The sequence below is a fragment of the Corvus kubaryi genome, unplaced genomic scaffold (genome assembly GCF_017639235.1).
Source record: "Corvus kubaryi isolate FWS band 111438036 unplaced genomic scaffold, C.kubaryi_AGA036_p1.0 133, whole genome shotgun sequence".
NCBI classification, from domain to species: domain Eukaryota; kingdom Metazoa; phylum Chordata; class Aves; order Passeriformes; family Corvidae; genus Corvus; species Corvus kubaryi.
The window spans coordinates 27,940,959-27,953,208 of record NW_024580667.1 but is presented as its reverse complement, the minus strand read 5'-3'; the positions used below and the strand labels follow the sequence as shown (position 1 = coordinate 27,953,208).

General features: G+C 36.2%; 1 protein-coding gene across 1 annotated transcript in view; it reads left to right on the top strand.

Moving 5' to 3' along the window:
* TMEM131 (transmembrane protein 131) overlaps positions 1-12,250 on the top strand; it is a 94,463-nt gene that overhangs the window by 66,477 nt on the left and 15,736 nt on the right. The window contains 11 exon segments of the mRNA XM_042040969.1: positions 1,940-2,092; positions 2,246-2,321; positions 2,424-2,541; positions 4,045-4,183; positions 4,276-4,385; positions 4,740-4,806; positions 5,730-5,881; positions 7,175-7,317; positions 8,448-8,634; positions 9,693-9,878; positions 11,834-11,992. Of these exon segments, the coding sequence (XP_041896903.1) occupies positions 1,940-2,092; positions 2,246-2,321; positions 2,424-2,541; positions 4,045-4,183; positions 4,276-4,385; positions 4,740-4,806; positions 5,730-5,881; positions 7,175-7,317; positions 8,448-8,634; positions 9,693-9,878; positions 11,834-11,992 (1,490 nt within the window).

Below are 12,250 nucleotides of genomic sequence, written 5' to 3'. Positions count from 1 at the left end.
TATCACCTTTGACAAGATTATAGGCTATTTACTGTGTTCAAGCCCCAAGTTTTTCAGAGCAGTCAGCTTCACTTACTACTTCCATTAGTTGATCACTTAGCTCTTCTTGTATTTGAGAATATTAACAGCAGACTTACTTTTACTTTTTCTTGGATTCATTTCAAACTAAACTCATGCTCACTGAATTCATGCTACTCTTGCATTTAGTTCTTCTGTAATGCCTCTATTACTTATGAAAATAAGTCTAAAATAGCATCAGTTCTTTTTGTTTCAGTGTTTGGTAGAGAAACTTGACAGTTACACCATCCAGGAATAACTAGGTGCTACTATTTTAGTAACACATGCTTTTCAGTTCATACTTAGGATGTAATTCTCCTGCAGCTGCCTGGTTGCCAGAGCTGTCTGTCTGTTTATAATTTTAGCGTATTTGTACCTAAGTGTGATTTCTGGTATTCTGTTGAAGGTTGTTGGCAATACACTGACAGTGTATACAAACCTTGTAAAGGTCAGTGTCTTGATGTAAACAAATCTTAGCTGTGTTGACTTCTGCTTCATAGTGTCATCTTTACCTCACAGTGCCACCTCTCAATTCTTCCCTGATCAAAGCTCATCTTTGAGGACCTCTATGCTGAATGGCATTGTTCTGTTTCTATTATTACTGATGAACAATTTTTTTTCCCATTGTCTGTTGTTTCATGTCTAAATGCTATGTGAAGGTCTTAGTAAAATACTATTTATTTGTTGTAGACACTTTAACAAACCTGTGTCTTGTCCAGTTGATGACTGTTTGTTACTCATAGGAATCCACAGATGAAGCTCTGACATACCTTCTATTCAGTTTAACAGGACTGTATCATTAAGGATTTATTCTTGTAGTTTCTTTCCCTCTGCAATTACTACTATTGACACTGTTGCAATATGTGACTGTTTCCCGAGGCCACAGTCAAATTTTGAACCTGAAAAAGACCTCGCCCATGTCTCCACTTAAACTTAGAGAATTTTTTTTTGAAGTCTAAAGTATTGATTTAAGGGGAACAAGAAAAACGTTCATTAAAAGATAGTCTTGGGTATTTATATTTGCTCCTACTGATTTTTTTGCTCATACTGAAGTCTCACCGCCAGTCCTGAGTTGCACTTTTCTTCTGCTTTTGTTTTTATTAATTGTTTCCTCTATACATGTCAGAGTTGGGTGTTGAGGTAAGGTGTGAAACATGAGCATTGATTTACATAAATCATTGATTTACAACTGAGGGCAGGGGTAAAGCTTGAGCATTGTAAGGATTTTGATCATGACAATTAAAATGCATTTTCTATGCTTAAAAGGTAAAATAATGTTTGACTCAGAAAAGGAGGCAGGGTTTAAGGGTGTGGGGAAAAAACTTCCTGTTTTCTTCTTAAATGTAGTTTTGGTGTGTTAATTGCATTTGGGAGCAGGAAGGAGGTTTTTAAATGGCCTCCGTCACCTGTAGTGTTTGTAATCTTAGCTTCCCTTTACTCTTCCTTTTAGATTATTTCTAATTAATAGCAACTAATTACTATTTCTAATTGCTAGCAGTGATCTCTTATGAAAATATTGTTTCCCTTTAGTAATAGGAGGCTCAGAAAACTGAACTTTTCTCTTGCCTCTCCTCTTCTGATACTTCTTTTATCATGATTTGATTAAGGAGAGCTGTTATCCTAGCTCTTCCAAGATACTTCACGTGTTCTTAATTTTCAAAGAAGGATGAACTGTGTTTGAAAGCAGATGAAGGAAAGAATACAACTTCACAGAAACTTACTATCTTGAAGTGTTGCAAATGGCATTTCTTTAAGATAGTGTAATTAAAAATCTCAGTTTAGCATTTCAGCAGTGCTGTGGTCTTTGCCAGCCTGCATAAATAGATACATATGCTAGGAAAAAATGCATATCCTGCAGACTTACTTCCTTTTATTTTTTTAGGGGAAAGTAGTTCACCAGAGCCTGAACATTATGAACTCCTTTTCTCAGAAGGTGAAAATACAACACATACGGTCCCTGTCAGAAGACGTAAGGTTTTATTATAAGAGGCTAAGAAGTAATAAAGAAGATTTAGAGCCAGGAAAAAAATCAAAGGTTTGTTTATGCCTTATTTCTAAATCTTTGTAAGTTATCTTTTCTTTATAGCATATGTTAAGTTTCTGTGTTCAAGAGAAATCTTCTTTCTTTTTTCTTTGGTCATCAGATTTACTGTGCTGGTTAACTGATCAGCTCTTACATGTTTTGCAGATTGCAAATATTTATTTTGATCCTGGTTTACAATGTGGAGATCATTGTTATGTAGGATTGCCCTTTCTATCTAAATGTAAGTAATGTTCAACTTTATAATGAAAATCATTTAAAATAAGTTTTCTACTTAAGTAATGATTTTACGTGGAGATTTTTAAAACCACAGTATTTGTTACAGCGGAATCTAAAGTTCAGCACAGCACAGCAATGCAAGAAGATTCATGGGATTCTGACTGGGATTTGCATGAGAATTTATTCAGAGAATGGACAGAAATAAAAGAGAATGCAAGCCATAGGTAAGTATTTTATTCCTGTTGTTTGCTCAGGCCTTAAATCAGTAATAATTCTGTGATATGTGTGCTCTTATTGAATACAAAGCTTCTTAAAAGCTGTGCTCTTTGAGAGGGGGCCGAGAAGGAATTGCTTGGCCTACTCTGCAAAACCTTTAAAGAGAGCATTCTAAAAGTTAAAAACAGTAATAATTTCCTCAAATTAAAGAAAACACTGAAAGTTACTATTCACTGAGTTGCTGGAGTTCTTGAAAGGATTGTAACAGCAAGGCAGTCTCTACTCTACAAAAATCTCCAAAAACAGATTATAGTGTTTGTTCAGTATCCCTGCTTAAGCTGTTTTAAAATAGTATCCTCAATATTGCTTTTAACATTTCATAAGGTTTTCTGTTGTTACCATACCAGGATTATTGCATTTCAGTGAATTACAAAAATTTTCTTATATTTTACCTTGAGATGATCAATGGTCGCTACTTAATATTTAGAAAAAGTCAAACTCTGTAGACTGCTACATACCTTTTACATCTGCCTTCTCACACATAAAGTTGGTTTAATCTCCAGGAGACACGAGTTAACATTAACAGCAAGTGTGTGTCTTTTGTGTTGATAGCATCCAGGTTACCCTTTCAAAACAGGTATGTGAAGAAACAAAATGTCTGTATGCAACCAAATAGAATAACAAAAGCATTCCCCCTTTATCACTTCTGTGTTATAATGGTGATATATTAATAACTCCGGAGAAAATTTGATCTAAACAGAATCCTCTATTTAGCCACACCAGTAACTTTCAAGAATGTCCTATCCCCTACAGTAAGAGAACAGTAAAGGAGAATGCTACTAAACATTAGTTCTGAATAAGCAGTAGTTCTAGCTTGAATATACAATGCTTTAATATTATTTATTATTATATATTCTAGAGTATTTAATACTTTTAAAGAGAGTTAAAATTACCCAGCTGTCCAAGGCATCATTCAGGGAAAGGACAGATAACTTCTGAAAACAGAGGGGTTGTGACTTGCACATTTGGAGTCTCTCCAAAATACTTCTCTGCGTTTGAAGTCTAGTATTTTGTCTGTTTTGCTGACTGGAGAACTCAATACTGTTAGTGTTGTTTCAGTTCATGCTGGAGAGCCTGTAGGAAAATGGAACCCAAATCTGGTGTGGAGGTTGGTTAATAGCAAAGAACTTCATTCACCGATGGAAATAGTGGCTAGCACCAAGTGGGACTTGTTCAGATTTGCTTTAGGTTTATTAGATAGGTGTGCAGGCACACAGTCTGTGTACCCATTGCAGTTAGAGTAGATGTACTGATTTACTGTACATGTGCAGGCAAAATCCATTTTCTGGATTGTGGATGCTATATTGGAGTTTTTCCCTTTCTACTGTTTGTACCTTTTCTAATTATCAAATATATTTTGGGTTATTTTTCTTAGTGATCTGAATCTCAGTTACACTCTCAAAATTTGTTCCTGCAAAATGTAAAAGTAAGTTTTATAACTGTTCCTCCAGACTGAATGCTGTATTTGAAGTAGACACAGATCTTCAGAAGGATGTCCAGTTGAAAATTACAGCAGAAATGTCCTGGCCTTCCATCCTTAGTTCACCACGCCATCTAAACTTCCCTCTAACCAACACAAACAGCTCATCAGTAAGTTCTTTTTGTGATAATACCATTTTAACAGGTGTTTCTGATTGCATTAATGGTAATGTAAACTTCTAAAAAATTGTCTTTCTGAATAGGAAGAAGAAATTTTTCTAGAAAATCCAGCTGATGTTCCTGTGTATATTCAGTTTCTTCCAGTAGCTCTGTATTCTAACCCATCCACTTTCGTTGACAAGCTGTTAGAACGGTAAGTGGTGTTGTGGAATCCTTGGGGTGTTCTCACTCGGTGGAAGAAATGCATTTTACATGGAATGAATGCGTGATATGGCAGTTGTGTTGGTGGTTAGTGTTGGCCACCTGTAGAATTTGAATTCTATTGCCGTTGAACACACTCAGTATTTTTTACTGAGCTAAAATGTGTTTACATTACTTCCTTAACTTGATGTAAGGGGGGGGGAAATAAGAAAAAATCAAGTTAGGCTTTCAGCTGTGTGTTGGGCTACCATAGGTACTTGATTTGTGCTCAAATCCATAAATACAAGTGTGTATTGTATATACCTGTGAGACCTGTGAGAAAGAAAAAATTGCAATTTCATTTCAGGTTTAATTTGAGTAGACCAGCTAATTTCAATCAGAGGACTCTAGAGTTCCAGGTCTTCAGAAATTGTGTAAGTATTTCAGTACATTCTTGGTAATTTTAAATTCAGGTATTTTAATGTTTTAATAATAGTTCAGCCATACATGCCTTCAAGTTTAGGTATTAGTATGGAAAATGGGATATCTATTGGATATCAGGAAATTGGGAAAAGAAATATTTCCTTAAATGTGACTAATGAAGTGTCACTTTTTCTATATACTTACATCATAATACAACTGTTGAAGTTAGAGGAAGACTGCATTTACTCATTCTCTTACTAACAGGATTATTTTCCTCAGCATAGTGGTTACTAGTTCTAAAATTAGGAACGAATTTATTTTTCCATTGCTTTGTTGGTTCTTTTAAGTGATTTGAGTATTATGGACTACTTTTAAGCGTGTGCTTTTTCATATAGAGCATGCCACATCCTAAGCACTTCTTTTTCTATCTGACTTTTCCCCTTCATTTGCAGTTTGTTTTAGATTAACATTCAATGCTTGTTCAGTGTCTGAAGACAAATGGCAAACTTAGCAAAATACACTTTTTTGTGCAGTTGTTCTATTTTGTTTGCTTAACAGTGGAAAATTCTGAGAAAAAAATATTCCATAATGGTTTGATGCTAATTTAGTGTTTGAAATATATATGCAAGAACTTCTGATACCTTTCTTCCACTAGCACTTTATGAATCTACATGGGTGAAGTTTACCTCAGTTCTGTTCTGTTGTTCTCTCTGTGTTGTTCTGCTTCTCCATTAACATAAGCAGTTTACTAATAAGTAGGGAAATTTTTGTGCTATCAGAGTTTCTGGTTGAAAAAACAGAATATGTCATTGAGTAGTATCCTTTGTTTACGACAAGACCACTTTTCTAGCTAAAATAATACCATTTCTATCAAATACATGTAAAAAATGTCCTATTTTTTAAAGCATTGCTTTGTTTTCCCCACCCTCTTAAGGTCCAACCACTACAGATGACTGTGGGACTTACAAAGGGCCTGGCTCATCATTTCATTTTAAGTCTAATATTAAAACCTGGTGAGAGAAAGTCTGTCAAAGTAAAGTTCTCTCCAGTTCTTAATAAAACTGTTTCATCATTGATTGTTATCAGGTAAGAGAGATATTTCTGAAGTAAGTGTGGGTTTTTCTGTGTTTTTCTATTTATATGTAAGATCATACGTGCGATCAGCTGTCAAGAAACTATTGCTTTTACAAGAATAATCGTAGAATCACATGTCTGCAGAAAGATTTAATTTAAATGTAATTGTGACATGTTTTACAGTATTTTAACTGTATTCAGTACATACTCAGTAATGCAAATACATAATCCACTATTATACTTACCACAGAATCACAGAAGGGCTTGGTTTGGAAGGGGCCTTTAAAAGTCATTAGTCCAAACCCCCTGCAATGAACAGGGACACCTTCAGGTTTCTCAAAGCCCTGTCAAAGCTGATCTTGAATGTTTCCAGGGATGGGGCATCTACCACCTCTCTGGGCGACCTGTTCCAGTGCTTTAGCACCCTCATTGTAAAAAATCATTTTCCCTTTATCTAATCTGAATCTACCCTCTTTTAGTTTTAAATCCATCCCTCCTTGTCCTGTCACTACAGGGCCTATTAACAAGTTTGTCCCCATCTTTCTTATGGACTCCCTTTAAGTACTGGAGCTCCTGTGTGGTCACCAGGAGGCTTTCTCCTTTCTAGACTGAATAATCCCCATTCTCTCAGCCCTTCCTCATAGGAGAGGTGCTCCATCCCTCTGATCACCTTGGTGCCTCTTGTCTGGACTTGCTGCAACAGCCCTGTGTCTTTCCTGTGCTCAGGACCCCAGAGCTGGATGCAGCACTCCAGGTGGGGTCTTAGCAGAGCAGAGCAGAGTGGCAGAATCTCCTCCCTCACCCTGCTGGCCATGCTGCTTTTGACACAGCCCAGGGTATGATTGGCTTTCTGGGTTGTGAGTGCACATTGCTGGGTCATGTCCAGCTTTTCACCCGCCAGTACCTGGAGAGTTGATTTCTGAAGTACATCCTACATCTCTTGAAAAAAGGGTCTCTAGTTAGAGATGCCCTTTGCAAGATCAAGCTACAATGCAAGTTCAGTCTTTCTAGTAAAGAACATTGAATAACTATTTCACTTACATATCAGGTGTGATGCCTTAGTAAGAGAGATACAAATTTTAACTACTATTCCATTGGGGTTTGTATTTGTATGCTATGATGTGATTTCTTAAGAGTTTTGTCTTGGAAACACTATGTTTGAGACCCCTGGTGTTTACTTCCATAATGTGGGGACTTATTTGTGGAACAGATTATGTATTTGTTCTCCAGATTTGGGATATAGACTCATAGTCTATAGAGAAGCTTTTATGAATGTTTCCCCCTGCCCTTTTCTTTTTTACACAGAAATAATTTGACTGTAGTAGATGCCATAATGGTACAAGGACAAGGAACAACTGAGAGCTTGAAGGTTGCAGGCAAACCTCCTGGTCCAGGAAGTTCTTTACGCTTTAAAATCACAGAAGCATTATTAAAAGACTGTTCAGAAAGTGAGTACTTCTTGAGCTAATATGCTGAACAGAAAAGAAATCTTATTTTATGTGTAAAACTTGAAATGTGTGGAAATACTTTTCCCCTCTTCTAGTGCCCCAGAAATTCAATTCCTTTAAATGCATTAAAATTGCTACTTTATTTAGGCAGAATACAAAATGTATTACGTTTTTCATTTTAACATGAAAACTAGGAAAGATAAAACAGAAGCTCTTTGTCTAGTAAAATTCAAGACAGAGGAGGTAAAGATCTGGGCATATTTACTAGCAAAATCTCTAGCTCCTAAATTTAATACAAATTGGATCATGGGTGCAACTTTGTGTACTTCTTTTCCCCACACCTTCATAGTCTTTCCTCACACCTTCATAGCCATTGGGGAAGAAAGATTGGGTATGTTCCTTGATGAAAAATTAAATTCCAGGCAGATTCTACTCTGAGATCAGAGAGAGGTTTTCTGCTCTGTGGCCTCAGGCTTACTTCTGAGAGGAGAGCTGAGAGTACATATATTACCTAACAAACTGGTAAAAGAGTTTTTTAGTTGTACCTGGCATTAAAATCTGTTGTGCTACTTTGCAGTCTTCCAGACATTTCTAAGGTGCTATGTTAATTATTATCTGAGATTATTCTGCTTTTTTTGAGGGGTGAGTAAGAAAACTTGAAATAAAACTTAGTCATTACCTTTTACCTGTTGTGATTAGGGATTTTTTTGCTAATAAGACGTGTTGTTAAGCCATGTATTTTTATTTTTAAGACACACAAAGAAAAAGGAACAACCTGTTTTAATTCTTCTCTTGCTGGGACTATTCACATAATACCACAACATTAGGCAGTACATCAAAGAACTTTGCAACTTAGGTGATATCTTTGTGGGGTCTCAGTGCTGTCGGAAGTTAGGGGGTTTTTGGTTTTTTCCCTCATGAGTTAGAGGGCTCTGGAATTGTACAAGTGCCCTACCTTGACAGTGATGGGAATCTGGCTGCAGATATGTTTCCTACAAGTTAAAGTTTCCAAGGACCTTGCTAGTCCCCCTTATGCTGTAATACTGACAGAACTCTCTTCTGCTGTAGAATATGAATATAGTGAAGGATATCTGCTTAGCATAACACTAACCACTGCTGTTTGCTTCTAGAAATGAAATACAAGGAGCCGAATTTCACACTGAGAAGAACATTTAAAGTGGAAAATACAGGGCAGCTGCAGATTAATGTGAAAACTATGGAAATCAGTGGCTACACATGTGAAGGATATGGATTTAAAGTAGTTAACTGTCAGGAATTTGCACTAAGTGCCAATGCCTCTAAAGACATTGTCATATTGTAAGTGTTTTTTCTTAAATCTAAATGGAGTGTTGCATTTGGAATTTTAATTTTGTTTCAGAGAAAAAGTCCCTTGGTTAAATTCTGAGGGCTTTTTACTGAAGTTTGAGTGTATGGGGGATTTATACAGCATTACACAACTATGACATTTTCTCTCTTCTTGCAAACACTATTTGATTTTTCATACCATGTTTTTGTGACTGGCTATAGTATTACTTCTATTACTATCCAGTAAGTATAACTTGCTGTGCTGGAATATGTTACTATATGGGGTTATATTAATTTCCCTCTTTTGACTTGTGAATGCACATGGGACCTAGACCTATGTATCGCTTTGGTGCATTGCAGTATGTAGAAAAGAGCCTTTGGTATAAGGATTGTTATTGTAATGCACAGCATTTTAGTCTTGAATATTTTGTCTGCTGCCTTAATGATAATGTTTGTGTAATTCTGTCTGTTTTTATTGTAAAAAAATCTCTGCACCAAACACTGATCTTTTAACAGTGCTTTTTTGTAAAGTTAACTATTCAGAAAATGGTATCTAAAAAGTTCAGAAGCTGCTTCTGTTCTGCAAGTGGATGTATGAAATATTGCTGCAGTGAAATAGTATTTCACTAGTATTTCTGCACAATTTTAGTTTGTGATGAGACTGTGACGTAGTGGTGATGCTTTTGAAAAGTCACGTTTGTGACTTAAAGGTGAAGTGTTTAAAATATTTATAGCTCACATAGTAGTTGGTTCCATTACTTACTTAGATCTGCTGTTAAATTTTTACTGCATTCACAGCTTTTATTAAATGGTGGTAAAACCTTATTTTCAGTTATTATAACTTTGTATGGTACCTCAGGAGTAATCTAGTATCAGATGTGTTAAGCATAGGTGTTAATGAACATAGTCAATTACATCACGGAGATTTGAAAGATACACAAGTATTTTTAGGCTGTGTGGTAATTGGTTGAGTTACAGGTTTTTTAATTTGTAATTTATGTTATAAAAATTGCCTCAAACCTTTGCACTGTTCATATGGAAAGTTCTAATGTGCTTTATGCTGTTTCCAGGTTTACACCAGATTTCACTGCTTCCAGAGTTATACGTGAATTAAAATTCATCACTGCGGGAGGCTCTGAATTTGTATTTATCTTGAATGCATCGCTTCCATATCACATGTTGGCAACGTGTGCAGAAGCACTGCCCAGGCCCAACTGGGAGCTGGCACTGTACATAATCATCTCAGGAATAATGAGGTAGTGTGTGTGTGTGTTTTTCTTACCGTGGTACAGGCACGAACTACCGCTGCTCGAGCACGGGTTACGGAGAAGCACATGTGTATTCAGCACATGCAGTAATTGTTGTAAAATAAAATAGGCTAAAAGGAGATCAAATTAATAAACACTCCTATAGATTGAGCCTGAACTGTTTAAGGCAGAGGACTACTGACTTTCTGCTCAAACCACGGACAAAATAATACACTTCTTGCTTGAACCGATTTTCTTAAGTGAGATACATACTCCTGTTAGTCTTGGTAATCTGTAGGGGTTTTGATAAATAAGGCAAACTTGAAGCATATTAGGTATTAAAGCACTGTTGGCAGTGAATTCTTGTAGAAATGTAAGCATCCTTCTGGAGTATTGTGCTTTAGAGAGATATGAGGCAGTGACTGTAATGAGCTTAGCAGATGCCTTGGATGAATTTAACTTCGCTGCCACTTGTTATGTGACAGACAACTGGTGATACTAATAATGGGATTTCTAAGAACCTGAAGGACATTGTTTGCAACACTGCACACTCACAGGTTATGTAATAGGATATCAATGCATGTTTTTCTTCAGCAAACAGATGTGTCAATTATACCTTGTTGAATTAGGAATTGAAAATGCCACCATTTTCATAGCCTTAACCTCTACTTACCTTTATTTGAAATTAGAAGTTGTAAACCCTGTGTCCCTTCTCACCTCTTGGATATGAAACACCTTACCCCACTGCTTTTGTGCAGAGAAAACCCTAGCATGGAAACTTACCAGTATGAGTTTTTACCTATCAGTAGCAACAAATGCTGGTTTTCTTTTCATTAGTGTTAAGTTTATATCTTAGTGTGAAATGTATTGGCGCTGTAGATGCCTCTGAAGAAAAAGTGTTCTTTCTGTGTGCTGCAAATCCAAAGCATTATCACATACATGTCACATTCCTTTTTTTTTCCCCCCCCACAGTAAGTTACTGGCTCTTCCATTTTGCAAATGTTCACTTAGGTTGTCTTTCCTTGTAGGGATTAACAAAAGAAATAGAGAAGATAAAGTTACAGCCCACTTCATTTTCTTTTTTGACTCTTCAGCACTTTCCTAAGTAATGCAGTGTTTAGTGAGTAAAGTGCATTTCCCAAAGTAAGAGGAAAATTTCTGTTATTTAGGAAATTTTGTGTCATCGCTAACACTGCATTACTTAAAGTGCTGAGTGAGTACTTGTGTGGTCTCCTTCTATATATGTGCTAGAAATGTATAGGCTGAGTTTGTTTTTAGTTCTTTGACAGAGTAAGTGATGTTTGTCAGCTCCTAAGTGTAGTTTGCTTGGATAATTTTATATGTGCTGTATTTGTTAATTAGACTTCACAAAGAATAGAGAATACTAACCCCTTCCCTTACTGTACCTTTTTCTAAAAAATACAAAAATACATCTTAGCAGCAAATTAGAGAAGATTTCTAATATATTTCGTAATAGTCCAAGATTTCTGTGCATAAACTGCCTCTAACTTTTAGGATGCCATCATGTATGTGTTTGCTAGTTGCCTCTAGAATAACTCTTCCATATCATTGCGAAGTTATCCTTAATTTCTAGGAGTGAGCACTAGGAGTTTATATAGTCTGTGTTTTTTATCTTGATAAGGTGTTGTTTATTTTGGCCTACCGTAAATCACTATTGGTTTGAATAGTTACATGCCTGTGGCTCCAAGTTTTGAAGTCCAGCTTGCTTTCTTTCGGATTTATACACTGGGCATCTAGCTTCCATTCTCAGTGCTGGTGATTTGCATATCATGCCAATCTTGTGTATGTTATATTTCTATCAGACGAAATTGTGGTTTGGATGCAATTTTCAGTGTTTTCAGTACAAGACACAAACTTTCTGTCCTGTGTGATTGGAGTCGTTAGTTTTTAAATGCTCAAAACTAAGAAATAAATCCTTAGATGACTGCCTTTCTTCTCTGCAGTGTACTCTTTCTCTTGGTAATTGGAACAGCCTATCTAGAAGCTCAAGGAATTTGGGAGCCATTTAGAAGACGCTTGTCCTTTGAGGCCTCAAACCCTCCCTTTGATATGGGAAGGCCACTTGATCTCAGGAGAATAGTTGGAATTTCATCTGACGGAAAGTAAGTAAATGTTCGGGCTTCTTGTGGTACTTTTCCAATTTATTTCTTCTTTAGTTATCAGGCCAGTAAGAAAGTAATACTGCTCTGTAGAACAGGTGAATGAATAAGCAGATCCTCACAGTTGCTTATAAAAAGACTCGAATGAAAAGATTAATTTTGTGATTGTGAGGAATATTCTTCTTTTGGAAAAAAAAAGGAAAGAAAAAAAAGAAATCCACCAAAACCCAAACCCTGCCAAGTTTCCTGTTAATATTTTCA